The 22,066-nt window shown below is 30.4% G+C and overlaps 1 protein-coding gene across 1 annotated transcript; it reads left to right on the forward strand.

Moving 5' to 3' along the window:
* The first annotated feature begins 5,582 nt into the window (after positions 1-5,582).
* Positions 5,583-20,144, forward strand: LOC113393080 (soluble guanylate cyclase 89Da-like). The gene is made up of 14 exons (XM_026629778.2): positions 5,583-5,791; positions 8,928-9,005; positions 9,392-10,104; positions 10,496-10,689; positions 11,092-11,216; positions 13,556-13,687; positions 14,873-14,974; positions 15,497-15,663; positions 16,614-16,887; positions 17,004-17,147; positions 17,352-17,475; positions 18,403-18,512; positions 18,988-19,077; positions 19,588-20,144. The coding sequence occupies exons 1-14, from the start codon at positions 5,750-5,752 to the stop codon at positions 19,687-19,689; spliced, it is 2,397 nt and encodes a 798-aa protein (XP_026485563.2). The 5' UTR covers positions 5,583-5,749; the 3' UTR covers positions 19,690-20,144.
* The last annotated feature ends 1,922 nt before the right edge of the window (positions 20,145-22,066 follow it).

Raw genomic sequence — 22,066 nt, forward strand, 5'->3', positions numbered from 1 at the left:
TAACTTATATTTTAAAATTAAACTGTTCCTTAAAAATAAATGTGAAAATTATTTTTGGACATTAAAACTGTTGGCTACCCCTGATATCGATATGTAGGCCGCAAACTAATATATATCATATCATAGAGGCATAGCAATCGCGATCAGTGGCACACCAATTCTTAGACAAACGACACTTTTAAATACAGGGGTCAACAATCGCACGCGCCTGCCTATTAGGTACAAATACAGACTAATATATATATATAGAGCAAACGTTTTGAACGAAATGTTCACATGTCACATATTCAACTGCCATACATATCAACTCATATTATAGTTATGTTCTGGTTTGAAGGGTGAGTGAGCCAGTGTAATTTTTAATACAAAGGTTACGTCTTTTTTCCAAAAGTTGATGGCGCACGATGTATGTGATATTTCTTACATTGCCACTGTCTATGGGCTATTGTGACCACTTACCATGCCAAGTAACCCATCGGCCAATTTGCCTACCTATTTTAAATAATATATCAAAAATATGAATGTATGAATGTAATGCAGTATAATATTTATAAACAAATTTAAAAAATGGCGATAATGTTGAGCGGCAAAAGCTCATTTCAACTGGCCTCGCTTGGGAAGAAAATGTATGTAGGGGAAGCTCTAAGCTGAGAAATCAATTTCACGAGTAATACATTTTAATTGGTAAAATAAAACTGCGTTATATGAATGTATTCATGTATTCTTAACTGCCTTTTTTGCGTTATTTCGCAATAAACAACATTTGACAGCAAATTTGATATCATTGGTCGAAAACTAATTATCATATTTAAGTGTAATAGTGTTGTATTATAAATAAATATATATTAGTCATAAACTTTTATCAAATCTTTTACTTTTAAACTTTTAGCAAATCGCATAAAATACGTAAATAAGGTTTTTTTTTATCTTTTTTCCAACTTCCATTGGAGTAGGTTATAGGTACGGTGAGTTTTAGATTTTAATATGATAAATGTATATTTTGGAGATAGTAGTGTTGCGGAACCTTTCCCAAGTAAATATCAACCACCAAATACAAAACTACACGCGTACCTACTATTACTTTTTAGTACAACTTTTAGTGTCCTACTAAATAAACCACCGAAATATAAGAAAATATTATACAACGAATCAATAAGTTTATACACCATAAATAAAATTGTCTGACTTATTTTACTCTGTATATATTCGCATAACATTTGATCAGAATATTGAGAGAAATGTCCTTTGTGACAGATTTGTATTTATTGTTAGTTGCAAGACTTCGTTAAATATTGCATTTGACTGTATGATTTATGATTATCACTATTTTCTATAGTACTTACATATAGTAAACATATATACAATCCTACTCAAAACAACGCAGAGACCTAGTTTATTTTATACTAGCTTTAACGACAACTATCATCATAATTAAAAAATATTGTTTCATTCGTTAAATAATAAATGTCTTTGCCTAATATCGTAATAATATCATTAGAATCACTTTATTTCGAAGATATATAAATAGTCACGATAAAAAGTTAAATGTCAAATTATTATAACAGTTTTGCGAAAAATATACACGTTTAGCGTTTAGTGTCAGGAACAATAGTATAAAAAAAAATCAAAACACGTATCATAACTAAAAACTTTAAACCTCATCCCAAAACTAACATTTTGGCGCTAAGCGTTTCTATCTTTTCACGTGCATTTTTTTAAATTATCTTTATTGATAATATAAAAAAATATATACCTACTCGTAATAATAATATAGAATAAAACTGTCATAGCTGCACATATTTTGTAAGAGCTTACTTCGTATCTCTCGAAATCACCGTCGAATGTCGAGAACCAACTTAAGGTGATACGCTATTTTAACAATTGAACTTTAAATGTTATAATTATTATTAGTCAATAGTGATTATTCTAACGAATAGTTTTACATGATACGAAATGTTTTTACAGGAAATACACCTTGGTTACATTTGATAACTCAATCTAATGTTGAATATTTTCACTATATTTGAAATTTAGAGTTTCGAGTTCAAAGGACTCCAAATAAATTCAAGCGAATAAAGCTACTGTATTAGCATAGAATGCAAATTACGATAAAGAAACCCGCGTCATATTAAAATAAATAAAAAATATAAATTTTCTACCAAAATTAGTTTAACAAACAATATGACGAGGGTAAAATATTTTAGAAGATTTATTTTATATAATGACCATACAATGACAAGCAACACTTAATTTTGTAAAACCTATTTTATAAATAATTAATTATATGAAGAATTGGACTTGGCGGTCTAGTTACTAGCTTGTTCGGCAGCAGGTCATAAGGTTCCAAAATGTACCAACAAAAACTTCAGTCAGTAGAAATTGTTAGCAGAAGCCCTGAGTTGGAAAGCTCTTAAAGCCGTTGGACGTGCGCCTGACGTGTCAACAGAGTTTTCTACATCAATATAAAATATAATTGTTGCCAAATTATGAGGATATTGTATCGATTAAGCACACCAGAAATTAAATAATTATTGAAATTAACATTTTTTTAAATATTTCAGATAATATCAAAGAAGTACTACTTATTACTTAACATTTTAGTGACCAATTGGAGTATCTTTATTAACGGCACAATTCGTAACAATTGTCTCACTTAACCAATTTAATTAAAAGGAAACATTCGGCCGTCTCCCCCAACTTAATGCTAAGAATTATTTCTAAAGGTGAAATCCTTCTGTTGATATAAGAAGTTTAAAACGCTTTTTTATCTTAGAAAGTACTCCGTCTGTTTTCTATGTCCAAAAAATGACACTTAATAGTAAGTGGACTTCTACGTCTATAGACATTATATAGTATTTACTCTTCATAATGATCTAAACCAATTGTGTAATGTCAATTCAAGGTCAAAAATGTATTATTTTTTACTTAAATGAAGAAAAAAGTTATCTGTAGAACGTTTTTTTATTTAATTTTGTTAATTTAAATCTATGAATGTTGTTTATATCTGCTCACTTTATTTTGTGGATGTGTGGTGTGTCCGTGTACGTAATCATTGTCAGACATTCATCATTCCTTGCTGTTTATTATAAAAGTTGAAGCTATTTATTAAAAAAGTTGTACAATGTATCGCAAAGCGGTCACTCTTCGTTCATCTTAAGTGCTCTGTTCAATTTGTAAATAAACTTTTAAAAATCAGGAATTTCATAGGCGGTTCCAAAGCCAAGTTTTATTTAAAAAAAAAACCATATCCAAATTTAAAATCAGAACTAAGCAATACAATATATAAGGTATTGATGTTTGATGACTGGTTAAATTAAAATACCTAAAGAAAAACTTCTTTATTCTGTTTAATGACGTTTGGATGTGATATTCGTAAACGCAAAAAATAATTCTTTGATATGCAATAAGTTATTAAAGTTCTACATTTATCAAGTATACATTTATCAATTATTTATATTTAACATTAGGATAAATTTTATTAGAATAATCAAAAACAAATTAAAAAAAAAAATACAATTCAATACAAACTGTTCTAAAATAATATTTCCAACTCTAGTTCAAATTCATAATATCACTCATAAATATTCAATAAAACTACTCAAAATTATTGTACTTTGAAAAACAATCATATTCCTAGAAGTGACATCAACAATACATCTATTACTCTCAATATGGCTGACATTAACCCAAATAAACGACAGAACTGTCCTTCGAAGGGCACAGCAATTGTCTTGAACCAATTCAGCTACTTACTGCTGCAGCTGATTGATATGTACATGACATCATTCTCTGATCACTTGATATGATATGATTCGTGAAATCGTGTCAAAAATATCATGCAGTAATAGTTTTAGTCGCTACATACTCAACGTACATCTCTTTCATTTCTCATCTACGCGCTCTGCCTTAACTTTGCCGTTACCCTGCGTCTACAGACAAAGATTACTAAGATTTCGTTAGCAGAGGTTTCGTATGACAAAATTAGACACAATATTTATATTATTTTTATTCAGATCTTTTTTTTAACTATTATTTTTAATTTATCGTCTGTCCCGTTACATATATGACACTGCCCTCCAGATCCTCTTATATATATTAAAGGTTACCTCTATATCAAATTCCATCAGGAAGGCTTTAGTGAGGTAATAAATAGAAAATAGAATTCATTTAACATATAAATTACAATAACATAACGTCTATAAATTAAAAGTGGTCAATTGGGCAGTATCACTCAATTTTTGCAGAACTTACAGTGCCAATTGAATACTGCGAAACTGAATTTTAGGCTCAAATACGTCGACCAAAAATTTGAAAAATGCACCGTACTTTAATGTACTGTTTCACAAAACTCTAACTACGAAATCAAATCGAAGTATCGATTATTTAGTACTAATTTAGAGCCACACTTGGAGACAAATAAATATCATTATTATTTTTTTACTTATAAATAACATAACTTGTTAATTTCATAATATAAGCTCAGAACCTAGTGAAAAATATCTGAGTTAGTTATTACCTATTTATGTAACAACACCAATTAATTACTAACTTATTTTTGAATATAATTATATAATTAACAACACGGATATCAATGTATCATTATGTTAGTTAATAAAAAAAATGAGTGTGGAAGACCGCAATCCGTATAAACATCGTTGAATTTACCGCGTGCTTAATATGTGTTTGTAATTCATATCATGCTCAAAGGCGAAGGAAAACATCTAAAGGAAAACTGCATTTCTGAGATGAATTTCTGCCACATGCACTTAGTTACCAAGGTTGATGGTTAATTTGCGATGTTCGGGATGGAACGGTAATAATTTCTGTATGCCAGTGATGACCACTTATCTTCAGATGAACCTTTTGCCCGTCCACCCACCTTTTTTTATATAACAGCTTAAAACAGTCGATTCTCCAATAAGGCAAACCGCAATAGATAATGGAATTTAATCCAAAACATTCAGGTTTCCTCTGGATGTTTTCTTCAACGATGATGTAATCACGAAATTAATTATTAAAAACATAAGCAAACGGAAGCTCAGAAGCGGTTGCCGCGTTTAAGCCCACGGTCTTCATATTATAACCGTCGCGCCATATCTAACTAACAGCTAATTAATTACTATCCTTATCATGACATGTAGGGTAATTTATTTTCCCCCTAGAGAATCGTCATTGCCATTCGATAGTATTTTCCATCCAATAAAGAGCTTCTAAAACATTCCACAATACCAGAAGGTAACTAAGTATTTTGATCTGTACATATTTAATATTTAGAATTAAAGCACTTTGTCAAATTATGTTTTTGACTACAGTGTGGTATAAATTATAGTTTTAATTCAAATATCGCTGACCGCTGACTTTCTCCCCGTTAGGAATTCTTGGGCTAAGAATAAAAACATAGCACAGACATCGCGAAATAATTTGCGACACGAAACAATAAATAATTTATAAATTCACGCACACGGTGTTGTAAAGCCCATTACACGTGTATATGGAATACAATAGGCGACGTTAGTTGAATACAAAAAAAAACTAACTGAGTTTAAACAACAACCCTTATCCGTTCAGTGGCAGCGCGAAAGCCTTACGAGCACGTCGTCCTTGACGTATTATATTTTAAATATATGTCTATGGATATACAAATTAATTTTGACATATTATACAATTTTAAAAGTGATTACGGTGTTTTATTATAATTTTTTTGAATTTATTATAACGTTTAGTTGAAATTTTAATTAATAATCGTACAATGTACGGGTGGTTGTTGGAAAGTGTTCAACACTTTATAGTGGTGAGTTTTTTTAACATAATAATTATGAGTATTAATTAGACGCATTGTCATATAAACTTTAAATATAACACTTATGTTTATAAATTATAAATATTTGTAACGAAAAGATCGACTCAAATTAAAGAAAAATGTTATATTTGAGATAAAAAAGATCTCGCTGAAAGTCTCTTGCCGGTGTACATTAGGTGTTTATTTTTATATTTTGTCCGAGGTGTTTATTTTTTCCAACCGGTGGTAGATTTTCAAAAGTCAATAAATAAGAGTAATGCTTGGACATTGAATAAAGATTTAGATTTTTGATTTCGTTTATTCAAAAAGCTCTAACGATTTGACTCATATTTTATATTTGAAAAGATTTTGCTTTTTAAGTTTATCTATTTATGACGTTCATGAAAACACACACATAAAAATAACATTTTGCCCTCAGTAATTAATTAATTATTTAAATTTCATTGTAAATTTGTGTTACTAAATTATAATTCAAGGAAGGTGAGAGTTAGGCACTGTGTACATTTCCCAGCGTAAGAAATCAAGGAAAGCCGTTAGTCCTGTCCTTGTTGTACACTGGCCCAAACTACATTCTGAGCTCAAAATCTGCCAGGAAGACTCATCGCATCTAATAATTATTAGATGAATTAGTATTATTTTAATAAATATTATTCTTCGTGTATAAATTCCAATCGATTTTCGAAATCGAATTCCCTTAAAATCTCTCATCAATCTCTGTAGAAACTTTTAATTACAAAAAACTATTTCTCCTCTGATACAATAAATTAATTTTACTGAGTTGAGCCGCATACTTTGTACCAGTTGTTATAGGCTGGGGAAATAATCGATTGACTGAAATTAATCGATGTTTACTTCAATTATGTTTGGCTGTCGGATACAAATAAAATTAATGGGATAATAAACACAACAGTTATTTCAGAGATCAGTAAACGATCAAACGCTATTCTTTTAAGTTTGCCATCGTCAAATAAATATGGTGTTATATGGTTTACAGATTAGACAAACTTATCGCGTTTTACGCTTTTTTTATACACACAATTTTTCTTTATAAATTCTGCGCACGAACCCCTATTGTAGATAGTGTTGCCATATACCGGTACTCTATACTCAACAAAGCATACCAAAACAATCGCTCGGTTATATTTTTTTTATTATATTATTATGTATAGTGGATTGGGGTAAGGTCATCAGGTGTGTCTGTACCGGACGAATTTCCAACTATTTCCAGCACCTTTTTTTTATTTTCTCCAGGCAATAAAACCTAATGAAACTACTTCAATTGACTGGAGAACAACATGTATTACTTACCCCATTACATACCTGCATACTTAGCCAATTACCGATCTTGACACACACACACACTCTCAATGTCATGGTCGAAACAAAAGGTTTAATATCTAAAAATATTACGAATATATTAATATTTACTAAAACATTTTATTTATACATATAACATATTACAAAAAAAATTACTATTTGTACATACAGTATTTTTATTATTTTTACTATTTAAAATAAAAACAATTTTGACTAGAATAGTGTTCTTTTCTTAACATTATATTATATATTTTATTAACATTAACCGAACGTTATTCGTGAGAAGAAATAACAAGATAGAGAATATTGTGTTGCTTAAAATGTAGAGACGTCATAAAAGGGTCTGACCTTAAGGCGAAAGAAAGTAGCGCTTTTGTGTTAAATTAACACTAATTCCCTACCATAAAAACTTTACTGTTAAATAAGCTTAAGTAAATACGAGAGTAAATATACTTATTGAAGTTCTCAAGGTAAATAATGTAATAGTATTCTGCTAATATTATAAAGGAGAAAGTTCGTGAGAATCGATGTATCTTTGTTACTCTTTCACACAAAAACTACTAAATGGATTTGGATGATTTTTTTAAGTATTACATGATTATGAATAACAAAAAATATATATTACCTAAAATATGTACCAAGAGTTATTCAATGTCCACCTTTATACTCAATTACGATTACGATTTGATATTTTTTTAACCTCCTGATAAAATAGTTTTCGAACGTTCATATTTTTTACTAAAAACATTATGTTACATTACAAAATTATTTTTTTATAAACTGTTTAGAACAATTTCTTCGAAAAATAATAAAGTGCATACATCTGTTTCACTCGAATTCGACCTCGAATTACACTTACTCTACTGCCTTACTCTTGGTCTCATTGTAATCAAACATTTTTCAAAACAATAATTAATATTAGTCTGAACTTTCATATCATTCAATGAGTTTAAGATGATACTTTTTATTAGTTCAAATATAACTAAAATAAAAAAAAATTGTTTAAAAATGAAATTATTACAGAAAATTACTTTAAAACAGATATAATATACACACAAATTATAACGTAACACGTAAAATAATTACGCAATGAAAACAGCTAAAATAAAAAGAACAGAATCATATACAAATGATCGAAATAGATTACTTGTAGATATTGGATTTCACATTTTCATTGACAAGGGTAAAGGGTAAGGGACGACGTATACAAAATCAGATTTCCGAGTTTATTCTAAAATCAACTAGAAACACCCCATATATCTCCATAAGAATATGTCAATTCCAGCGATATTCTACTCACAAAAGTAAATTAACACACTGATATACCACTGTATTATTCAATCAAACTGAAAAAAAAACTTAATTCAAGTAGGCTCGTACGAGCACTTTTAAAACTTAATTTTTCAAGATTAATTTGAATTTAAAGTTACCATCGGTTCGGAATATAGATTATACCATAAAGAACCCGCAAGAATCTCAGTAGTTATTTTCCAACGAACAAATTTTTTAGTTATGATAATTAATTTCAAATGACTAACGTAGGAAAGTTATGATATAATTTCCAATTTATTATTAATTACTTAGAATAAATTTCATAACGACAACGATATCATTTTTATTTAAAAAAAACTTAACAATATCATGTGTTTTCAAGAAATATATTGTAATATGAATTCAAATGCAACGTAAAATGTGTAATATTTGAGTGAAACGCATCTAACATGAAAAGGTTGAACTTCAATCATATAAATTTAATATCATGCGTTTTTTATTTCAAATATCTATTGGTATAATTATGACTCTATTTTAGGAAGAATGTGGAGAAGAGATTTGGGAGACGATTCTTCGGGAAGCTGGTGCAAGGAATACCGTCTTTATCACGAGACAAGTGAGTAGTTATGAATTTGAATATACTATTAACACCATGTATCAAGGCTCTAATAAAATCATAACTTATTACGAAAACCTTTCAATACAAGGGAAAAGTAAATTGCTTATATCTAAATCAAATAATATCAGAAACAAAGGTAAGATAATTCTCCTTGTAATTATTACCTTTAAAATTTTAACACTGTAACCGTTTTATGTTTTTTTTTTGTATTTATGGGAATAATAACTGACTCTTGGATTAGTCTTTAGTCCGATTAAAAATATCTTATTTGTATTTTAACGGTTTTGAACATACGAAAGATAATTTATTTAAGCTTTAAAATATATTTATTGTAATAGTAATACTAATAATTTCTATTATAAGCCAGCATCTGTTGTTTCTAGCAATATCCAGATACTCTCATGCCGCGACTAGCTTGCGCTCTAGCCAGGCTTTTGACAAAAGACCCACTTAGTCCATCACCCTCAACACCAGGAAGTCCAGCACCGAGAAAACTTTCTGTAAAATCTAAACCAGCATGGCGTAGTTCTTCAGTTCACGGTGACACCAGAACACAAACATTCAAATGCCCCTTCACGGCCACTAATGCTCTGACAGCAGTTACAAAGAAAGAAATTGATGCGTACAATTCATCAGAAGAAATAAGATCTCCATTACACACTACTCTATCTACTGACAAAATAAATAAATCCGAGGAATTGGCTATAGTACCGTATCAAATGGCAGTCAGAGACAGACGAAGCTTAGGGGTCCACTTAGACCGTAATGCTTACTTAGAAGAAGATGGAGAGAAAGCTGAAGAAACTATACCAGAAACAGATGATATTGAAGAATCTGAGAAAACTGAATGTCCTTCTTCTGTAGCAAATGCTGGAAGAAGAAGTTCGTTAAAATGCACTTTGAGAAAGAATAGCTGCACGGTAGCATTAGATATCAACCGACGACGTAGTTCTGGTGTCCCAGCCCGACCAAGGTTAAATAGTTTAAGTTTGGTAAATGCAGACCGCTTGAATACTTTGAAAGAAAAATTTGGTACACCTGAAAAAGTAATGCATTTCTTTGGTAGATGTTTCGTGAAATTCTTTTCTAACTATGGGTAAGTTATACCACATATCTTGGAGCCAACTACTCTAATTAGCCTTTCAATTAAGGGCCTTGCTGTTTAAACCACCCGTTAAACCAACCCGCTCGTTAAACGGTCTGAATGATATTCAACCAACACATCTTTTAATAGAATAAAGTGATTTGCTTCGAGTCCTTTTAGACTAGAAGACTTACAATTTCTCGGAAATAAATATAACTATATTGGTTATGATAGAATAGAACATAATTATATAGTTAAATTAAAGTTAACTTATTTCCATGCGTCAGGCCTCGCTTAGTAAAAAGGCTAGACTGTTAATTGAAAGGCTAATTATGTTAATCATACATGCTATATAATATACAATTTATATTGATTTCTTAATCTTCTGTTTTCTCACGTTTAGTTATGATACCATGATTCGCGCTACGGGTAGATATTTTTGTACGTTCCTGCAGTCCGTGGACAACATTCACCAGCGTATGCGTTTTACATTTCCGCGCATGCGCTCGCCGAGCATGCAGCTCACTAGAGCGCATAGGCATGGCGCAGAGCTGGTGTACAGTAGCGGTAGAGCTGGTTACACCCACTATCTCATGGGTATGACTATTAATTTCAACATATCATTTATATTTTCTATATGTTTTATTATACTATAGATAATTAAATATATATAAAACAATAAATATATTCTTTAACACAATCTATTTAACACAAAATTTATATTATTAGTTCCTGTTATACTTAATCTACTTCTATTTCTACGGGTTAGTAATCCAATAAAATGAAATCCATATATTATGAAATAGTTTTAAAATCATATTAATAATAATATAATATTAATATAAAAATAAATTTCCGAAAAAATTGGCTATAAATTTTGAAATTAATAAAGTTCGAATACAATATCAGACAACAAGCAAACAAAACTACATTAAAAGACTAAATTTAGGTATATTTTCTATTTTTTTATTAATGATAAGAATTATTTCAAATTTACAGGTCAGCTATACGAAATAGCAGAAGATATCTTCTCGCTAAAATTGAAGGTATCCATCATAAAAGAGAGCTTGGAGGGTAACTATTATGTAGCTGTTCTGAGACTCGAATTCGATAACGGTGACTATGTAAGTAATAATTCTAAGCAATAAGTATTTATATAATCATGTTGTACATTATTCATTTCAAGAATAATAATTTAGTTGATTAAAAAATATATTACAGGTTAGTTTCGTAATAAATACAATTCATTTAATTTGTTAGTCAATAAATAAAAACCGATTACAGAATTTGATTAAAAATAAGTATAATTATGTATACTTATATGTTACTTATATACATATTACTTATCTTTAAAGAATAAGCTTGTTTGTGTTGATTCGATATCAAAACTATAAATAAAATATATATTACTCAATAATTTTACGTTTTAAAAGTAATTAAAATTATTTATACGAAAAGGGTGAACAAGCTTAGCAGTTAGAACGTAATACTTAAAATAGTATGAAAAGCTTTATCGAGTGAACCAAAGGAGTACAAATACAGGCAAATACTATAACCAACACTAATGAATATTTTCATTTCTTATTCTAGAACATACATGTCTATCTATACTAATATTATAAATGCGAAAGTAAATATAACTTTTACTCTTTCATTTCGAAACCGTTGAATCCAAATTGATGAGATTTGATATGAAGCAAATTGGAACCTCAAGAAAGGACATAGGTTATTTTTTTTATGGCTAACACGTGACGACCAGTCTCTAAAAAGGAGGATATATATATATATCCTTAGATAGTAAAAGACAAAATACTTAGGTATAGAATTATTACGACATAATACAATCCTATTAATTTTAAAATAGTCCCTGAATGATATGTTTATGCAAAGTCATAACTGTTCCCATGATAAAAGCATTATCGTTATCATAAAAAACTTTCTGCAAGTTTATTGTCATAACAAGTAATTGAAATAAAGTTACACGTATTCCCGCGGACTTTATTCTAATAGGAATTAATGTTGGGTTGTTAAAATAAATTTCAAGCCACTTTTAAACTCCTAAATATTTAATAAAAATTCATATAATTTTGATTATAATGCTGCTTGGAAATAAAACAAACTGTAATTATTGTGTACCACAGACAATACGTCTATGAATAAGACTAAATAAAAAAAAATGTACAGCTTAATAATAGCAACAAAGCAAAAATAATAAAAATAAATAATATAAATAATAGTAATCACAAAAAAAAATCCTCTTTTTCAAGATGGCGGAGAAATCTCATATGAAATCCTAGTAGGCATTTTCAAAATAGGTTTTTTGCACCTTCACTGCATCATATAAAAGTCAGCTTTCTTGGTTCACTTGCTTTTATATGCCATTTATTCCGACGTAAATACTTAACTAAATTGATTTTGCTTTGCGTATTGCATCCTATTTTATAATAAAAACTAACAAAAATAAAAATAATTATACGATAAATTTTCGTATTTGTTTCATGACTATATATTTCAATTTAACAACATAACATAACTTTATATGTAATATAAAATCATGAACGGTTACAAAACCTTTGATCGACGCAGTACAAATCTGATAGTCTATTTCGGTGACATATTATGTCTCAATCTACTATATATAATAAATATATTAATTCCGTATTAAGCTTCGATTTTTTTCTCGCTTTAATTTCTTAACGACAAATATGAAGAATTTAACTACTTTTAAACAAAATATGTCGAACTATGTATTTCCACATCATGTTTATCGACATTACACTTTTTTTTATCTCGCGTTTGAGCTATAAATAAACACATTTTGAAATGCATACATAATTATCGTATCATTAATATTGCAGAAATATTCACGTATTGACTTCATAAAATTTTGTTATTCAATTACGGCAAAGAATTAAAAGTGTATGAGCCATTGTACTTGAATTATAATTGCTTACCTTGAGTAGTACAGCAATCAAAATTATTTGATTGCTATAAGACATCCTTAACGGTCATAATGTTTGACAACCATACCGCTACGAGTTCTTATATTATATCAATCAAAATCAACATATACTTATGTACTTTATTCAAGTAGGTTTTTATAAGCACTTTTAAATCGTCATTGCTCAAAACTATATTAAGTGATGCTACCACCGATTTGGAAAGTAGATTCTACCGAGAAGAGCCGGCAAGAGACTTTCAACATTTAAAACACAAAGTTATCTTAGATAAATACTGTTGTACATATATAAATAATATATCCTGTCTGGAAGTCAACAAATATTAGCTCCACGCTTTTTTATCGTCTATAATATAATCTATGGCATAATATGCTTTTTTATTAATGTATTTTTTTACAAATGATTTGAATTTATGAATCGACAAAGTTAAAAATATCTGCGGAATTTTATTATAGACTATATCAAGTGTTACCAGTGTAAATATTTAAAAAAAAACATTTCAGGTTCAATCTCTGATGGCTCGCAAATCTCTTCCTTGTCTTCTGCCGACTGTGCCAGCTTCGCTCCTGCTTCAATTGTTTCCTTTCGGCGTTATGCTCGATAGAAAGATGAAGATAATAAAAGCTGGTGAAAAGGTCATACCCAATAATTTAATATACAGTACCTTTTATTATTTTCCTAATAGATATGAAACTGTAAAAATAATAGACCAATCAAATTAATAAATGTGTTTACAATCCTACTATAACATCGTTAGAACTCAATTTTCTTTAATATAAAAGTTGCGTATAATTTATGTTCGTTTGTCGAGCAGGTATGAACTATTACAAAATAATATAATCTTTGTCAATATACGTTAACCAATATATACTTTGGTTAATTTGTGACTTGAATAATTACTTAGATTAGATTATATGTTTGTCCTTTACAACTTTCAAAGCCACAGATTTAATACTGTACAGTTTAAACGTAGAGATATAAGGATTAACATTTTTCGCAGATATCTTAATCCGTTTTTACTTCCGGTGTTGTTATTGTCCTCGAACTATTAAGTTTATAAAAATATAAATAGTTTCTTGTACAGTGAGAAGTAATATCTAAGCAGTGATACTTTTAACAAGTGCAATAGTGGATCTTAGTGACATGAATACTACTTCTAACTATGAACAGGTCTACAACGTTATTTTATCTTCATTCTGTATTGTCTCATCTGGCTTAGAAATTTCCCATGAAATTAAAAGTTTACAAAATAATAATCTTGACATTGTATATAGGATGTAATTTGTTTATGTGAATATTACGTAAGACAATACACAGGCCACATTCATTCGTTATAATCGACATCGCGTTATATAGACATGTGATGTAGTTAATTGCCCAGGTCGTTATTCTGATCAAACTTCGACTGAAACCGCAACTGGATCGTCGTGTTAGTAGAATAACAAAACAGCTGAGCGGCAACGATTCGATTGTTTAAAGTGACGATGTTAATAGATTTTTCCCAAGATCGCTAACGTAAAGCTTTTTGTCTATTCTATAGATATAATAAAATTGGAGTGTCTGTTTGTAATATTAAAATAACCGATTGTAAAATAAATGTCCAGTACCGCGCATGCCACCAATCACGTCGGGTGCCTCCCACCAACGACTTAATATCACAAAAACTGCCTAAGTACATAATTAATAAGTTATAGTAAAAACTACGAACTGAACAACAACTTTTTTGTTAAATTCAAACGTGCTCGAAGTCGCAGGAACAGCTGGTTGATAGATATAATATGAAATAAAGAGCCATTTGTTAAAAATGAAATATATTTCAGTTAAGGGAAGCGTGGGGTGGACCTTACAATCGCATTGAAAAAGTTTCCGTTAATGAGATTCTTCGATTGAGGAAGCCTAAAGTGTCGTTCACATGGGACAAGGTAAACAAAACAATAATATTATGAAAAACTTACTTAATTTAGTTATAAAATTTACTATCAAAAAATAAATATTTGATGATTTAAAAAAATCAAATCGTATTATTTTCACAGGTGCATTCAAATCTTGAGTATTTAAGAAGACTCTTATCTGATACAACTAATATTTTGTAATTATATTATCAAAGTATTTGTTACTGATGAAATACAATAGCGTAATTCCAGCTGACTAGTCAAGTCTATGTTGATAAATTATATGGGCTGCAAATATGGAGGCCGTTATTCCTAAATACGTTTGTAGCAACTCGGTTAGCACGAACTATAATAAAATACTGCTACTACAAGACCTATTTGATGAATTTTCCACCTACTTTAATACATATTATATTACGTAAAGATTTCCAAAAATATTTCCCTGCGAAAATTATACCTATTGTTATTTTTTTAGGTGTGGTTTTATAAGATTTTCTTTACTTCTTGATTTAATTATTGAATCATAGTTAATTTTTCAACTCGAATTTCCAGGTAGTATGTATGCAGACTATGATGTTCGAACTGGAGTTAACGCGATGGCGCGCGCGCTGCGTCAGTGATTCCCGACGCGGGTCGCAAGGCGCGAGAGCCGTTTTGCTTAAGGGACCTATTTATTTCCTTGAAGAAATTGACGCTCTTATATTTTTATGCAGTCCTATGTGAGTATAATATTAAATAGATTGAAACAATTTTATAATATTATAAATCACGAATAGGATCATTGGGGCCATTTATTTATTACGTAAGACCCTATTATGAGAAAAAATAAAAACAGGCCGACCCCCTTCCCCCTTTTAAATATTTATTACGTAAGAATCTAAAGGAAAAAATTAATACACGTTTGGTTTATTTTAATGTTTATGTTTCAAAGAATCAATTTTTTGAAATTAATTAACTTTGTGCATTTTTTTGATCTTACGTAAAAACTATCGAGACTCCTTCTCACCCCCTTGTAAGAAAACATAAGACATGGTCGACCCCCCTTCCCCTCTAAATCGTCTTACGTAATTAATGAATGGCCCCATTCGAACTACAGACAAGAAAAGACATGCTTGTGCCAAAAATGCCTTATACCTAAGCCGATAAGTCGTCCCCAACAGCCAAGTGCAAGTTCATCTAGTATCTAAATACGACACAGATTATGTAGAATACGCTACCGATTTTCAACAATTTTACTACACGTAAATGAGATAAAAATGCTACGTGCCAGTTAGTATTTAAAAGACAAAAACAAAAATAAAGACCTTGGAATATTGAACGATATAACTTCCCAAATTCAGCAAAGAATTGCCCGTCGGGGTAGGTACTACCCACTCATCAGATATACTACCCCCAAACAACAGTACTCAATATTGTTGAGTTCCGGTTTGTAGGGTAAGCGAGCCAGTGTAATTACAGGCACAAGGGACATAACATCCCTAGTTCCCAAGGTTGGTGGCTTTGGCGATGTAAGGAATGGTTAATAATTCTTACAGCATCATAGTCGTGTGCGGTGGTGACCACTTACCATCAGGTGGCCCTAGTATAATAATTATAGTTGTAATGTATTAATAAGACTAATTAAAAAAAAATTATAGCGGACTATTTGTACCTGATTTGATCATTACAGTTTCAACGACCTCGAAGAGTTAAAACAAGCGGGTCTTTATCTAGCAGACATGAACGGACACGGGTTATCTAAAGAAATGCTCCTACAAGGCTGGCAACATCTTTCACGATTGGAACTGCTCTTTGAAAAAGCCGAAACAAGAAGTCTTTCATTAGAGAAATCTTGCCGGCTGGTAGAGCAGTGGAAGAAGAGAGGGGATCAGTTATTGTACTCAATGATACCTAAGAGTATTGCAGATCAATTGCGTTCGGGTATATCTTCGATGCCTCCTATGGTAAATTTTTACAAAAATAATCGTATATTTTTAATTCCTATTATACAACAAAAACTGATCATTAGGCTAGAAATAAATAAAAAGTAAAAAAACGTAATATTATATTTGTTTATCAGAAATTCGATTCAGTGACCATAATGTTCTGCGGTTTACAACTCAATGAGGCTATAACGAGAGCTGATGTGATGCAGACAGTCGCCTATATGAATGATGTGTACTCCAGGATCGACAGGTTGCTGGATACTCATCGGGTTTACAAGGTAACTGGTATTGTTGTTTATTATTTCAAAAAACATATCAAATCTACAAATGGTTAACAAAACTATTTGTAAAAATAATAATCAAAACTTCCAACAATTAAATTTGAGACGTTAATATAAATCTGATAATGGAAAATAGTTGTGACATTTTCCAAGAATTGTCAATAAATGGATACTCATAAAGTAATATATCATATATTTCAGGTTGAAACAGTGGGGACGGTATACATGGTGGTGTCGGGCGCGCCTAAGAAAAACCGTGCACATGCGCAGGCGACGGCGAGCGCCGCGCTGGCGGTGTCGCAGGCGCTGCCCATGCTCACTATAGGTTACTTTGTTCATTATAAACTGATAGTACCTATAGGCTATAGGCTTATGAATGTACCATGTGACCAATTATTATGTTGTGTGTATCTGTCATTTGCGGATTACGGACGGATTTAGATGATGAATTAACGTTAAGCGTATTGCTATGCTATGACTAATAAGTTTATACGTCTTTAAAAAATATTGTTAACTACATAAATATTATGACAGTCAACTAATCAAAAACAATGAAACTGAAATTGTTCATGTCTAAATGTAAAAACATTTATGCTTAAACAATTTTACTACTTTTACAAACTTTGCAATATTCCTAACATTTAGCAACAGACTATGTTAACTAAAATAAATCTAACTTGTGAAATGAATTGATGATTATGTTTCAGGCGATAATGTTACTGATTATCATGATCCATAATAATCTTTCAGTATTTCGTTAAATGTTCAAATTCTTCCTAAAGTAAACAACTCATTAATAAAGAAGGCGGTTAACTAATTTTATTAATAAAATATTTTAAAAAGTACATTAAAATTATAATAAAACTAAATCGTCATCGTCGTAAAAAACTTGGTCGAGGGCAAGCATGTTATTCAGAGATAACTCCATATGTCTGCAATATAAATTATAATCAACTGGTTTGCCAATACTATGAGGATAATTTGTTTTATAATTTTATTCATACTATTACACTTAATAATTTCTCATAACCTTTTTGTGCAATAAAATTAAATTTAATAAATATGAAAAAGCGCCATTTATTTGGCTGCGACCGGTCCTGCTTAGTAGTAAATTAGTTTGAAGGAGAAGGCGCAAATTCGAGTTCGAGTCCGCCCTTTTCTGTCGTAGAAACGTCATTTAATTAAAAATATAGGTAATATTTTGGGATACTATTTATTTCAAGATTTGAAATGGTATTAAAACTGTCTACAGGTCTTCATTCGGGTTTGTGTTACGCCGCTGTGCTCGGTTTCCGGCAACCACGGTACTGTCTGGTTGGAGACACGGTCAACACTGCCAGCAGGATGCAAACGACGAGTGAGGTAATTAAAAACAGCTTGCCTCTTTATCACAGTAACAGGCAAGAAAATATTTTATTACTAGGAAAAGACAGCAGTCCTGATAAAAACTAATTATTCCACCTCGCCGTCCCTTTGCGGACACACGTGGCAAAATTTTATCCGACACAACAATGCCAGTGTCATTGCGATGTTTTCCTTTCCCGCCTCTTCAGCTGAATTTAAAGCCACGATCTTATTTTTTTTACGAATTTGATAGGCACTTGATCTATTGGTCCTCCACCAACGCCAGACCCTAACATTGGTGCTGTAAGAAATAGTAACCACTCCTTACATCGCCAACGCGCCACCAACCTTGGTAACTAAGATGTTATATCCCTTGTGCCTATCACACACTGGCTTACTGAATCTACGGTTGAAATCCAGATGTTCAAATCCAATATCATAACAAGCCAATTTAATTTAACATAACAATATTAGTTTATTATTCTGTTATCAGCCTGGACGCATTCAGATCTCTTCTCGAACTGCATCTGAACTTCCAGCAGGAAAATTTAGGCTTCGTCGCAGAGGCCTCATCAAAGTCAAAGTAAGACTGTTAACTACTTATTTTTGCGTTAGATATATGTACGAATGTATTCGTGAAGTTTCTTAGTTGGTCATAGTTAGTGAAACTCTACAAAAATAAACAGTTGTTGTAACTTACTAGGTTATGCCTTCATACCACACCAAGTGTGGATTTAAAAAAGTATGGTTTACTTATGTAAAATTAAATTTATCGCAAAACATCAAGTATTATACAAATATTATAAATACAATTATAACTCTGTCTGTAGATTGTTTTAAGTTGCAAAAATGATCCAAAATAACATTACGTATTAAAAATAAACGACAATAACAATTTTATTGTAATTCTTCGTCACACCGTCATAATCGGCACTTTCAATCACAAGTAATGACAGATCTTTATGTAATTCTAGTAATTATTACATTTAGAAAATCAGTTAAGTAGGTACATTTTTGACGACGTTTATGTAAAAATTCAATACACAATATAATAATATTAGTTTGCAATTTTTTTTTTAATTAAATGTTTCAGGGCAAAGGCATGATGGAAACTTTCTGGCTTGAAGGAGAAATCGAAGAGAAAGAGCAAGACGAAGCCCTGCAAATGCTATCTGCTCTCTGTGGCGAAGATTGAATAGTATCCATTGAAAAATGGATCGATAGAATATCTTATTAATTTTATTGTTCTATTATGTTTTAATGTACTACGAAAAGTAAATTTGATAATTATATCAAATCTGCTCGAATGAATCCTGTAGAATCCGCAAGAAATAAGTTAATTACAGCAATAAGAGTACAGTAACTCCAATAATGTTTCTTGATCACAAATTGGTTTGATATCTTAATACAGACAATTACTTACTGACTTAACTGCTTAATTAAATTAAGATATACTATCTAAGTAACTTAGTAGTAGGGTTTTGTATATGCTCGTCTGGGTAGGTGCCACCCTCGTCAGGGCGTCACGGTAGCATGCGTAAGCGATCCCGTGGCGCTCGCCGAAAGACGGAGGGTACCACTGGTTTTTTAGTGGGTATTCCGTTGACCGGGGCGCACTCGGCGCCCTGGACATCGGCGAGCCCCACATACCTCCACCCCCACTTCTATCACGTGGGGAAAGCACGCACAAAAAAAAGAAGGGTAGGTGCCACCCACTCATCAGATATTGTACCAAAATTAAGTATTGCTTTGTTCCGGTTTGAAAAGCGAGTGAACCAGTGTAACTACAGGCGTGATGACGTAACATCTTAGTTCCTAAGATTGGTGATGTATTTGCGATGTATGGGATAGTTATTCTTTCTTACAATACCGAACGTCTATGGGCGATGGTGACCACTGTGACACACACATGGTACCGTCAGTTGGCCTGTCCGCTTACTTATCATATAATAGAGAAAAGTCATATAAAGTCACATTGAAAAATATATTTATATCATTAAAAGGTAATAGCCAATACTTGTACCACTGCTGGGCAAACGTCTCTAGGAGCAACCTAAGTTTGGACGTTTTTTCGTCGGGTTACGTGAGGGTATGGATACACGTGCATGTTGCACTATTTCAACATTCAATTGTTCCCTTTTGATGTTACTTTGATGTTACTTAGCTGACAAGCCAAGTAATTCAAAATTATGTAAAATAATTTAAGTTTGGTTAGCAAATAGAATATTATCATAAGCTATCGTAAATCGTTAATTGATATTTTATGATTTGAAATTATGATTAACTCAGAATATAATTTATTATTATTATAAATAAGATTACACTATATTATTTATTAAATAGTATACAAATAAAGTCGCATATAGGTAAAATTTTTATTAATAAAAATTAAACCAAATTACTTAACATTTAATATCAACAGGCGAATTAGATTCGTATTTATGTATTAACGGGATTTACAATAATATTTTAATATCGTACTTATTTACACGATTACATAACAAAAATCATAACATAGTAAATAATAAAATTATTTACCAAAAAAATATATATATACGTAGAAAATATAATCGTAACGTAATGCTTAAAGATGTTTATATATTATGTGTTACGTAGAAATAATTGATATTATCTATAACAATAATGTCGAGATATTCGAAATTTAAATTTTTACATGTTTTTTTTTTTAATAATATATTGATTCTACATATAAACGTGCAATATCAACTAGTCATAATTTATGAATTATTACATGATTTTGTTAATAATAATAAGGTTTATCGTATAATATAATTTGTAAACGGGAATATCTTAAGTCGTAATAAAAAAAAAAAATTATCAATATTACAACAAACATTAAAAAAATATGTTTTCAATAAAAATTTATAGATAAGTATAAAATTAACTTGTTTTGTTAAAATATTATTAATAATATACTATTTATTCTTGAATGCAAATCAGCGTTTAGATATCGTAATTTCATAATTTATACGTCGAGGTTACCACAAAATGACTCATGCACGTGTTCTTTATAAAATATAGCAGATACAACTATGAGAATTATACATTCATACAAGCATATAAATATAATCAATTCAACGTAAAATTACAAGCAAATTTTAATATACATTATTATGTAAGTATGCACAATCAACAGTTTGCACTGAATATAATTTATTACAAATATTATGCAGAACCGTAACATTAATTTTGAATTTAAATAGAAGTATCATAAATTTCTTATATAATAAACCTCGTTTGTTGGAAGAATACATAAAAACTTATCTACTTAAGGCGTTCCCGTTTAACTTGACGTGTAGAAAATACATTGTGCAGTTTTGATCTAATGTTTGGTCTAAATAGCTTATAATTATCTAATATATATTTTAAATATATCAACAGTTTTATTTACTATAAACTACATCCGTGTTATTAATAAATGACTTATCATAACGCCTGTATATTATACGTAGAATTGTAAATACCGTTAGATTGATTGATTTAACTTATAATAAATCGTCAAAAAATTCGATAGTTTATGTTATTTTGGTTAACTTAACTTTAATTAGCTT

Source organism: Vanessa tameamea, chromosome 12 (assembly GCF_037043105.1).
Source record: "Vanessa tameamea isolate UH-Manoa-2023 chromosome 12, ilVanTame1 primary haplotype, whole genome shotgun sequence".
Classification (NCBI taxonomy): Eukaryota; Metazoa; Arthropoda; class Insecta; order Lepidoptera; family Nymphalidae; genus Vanessa; species Vanessa tameamea.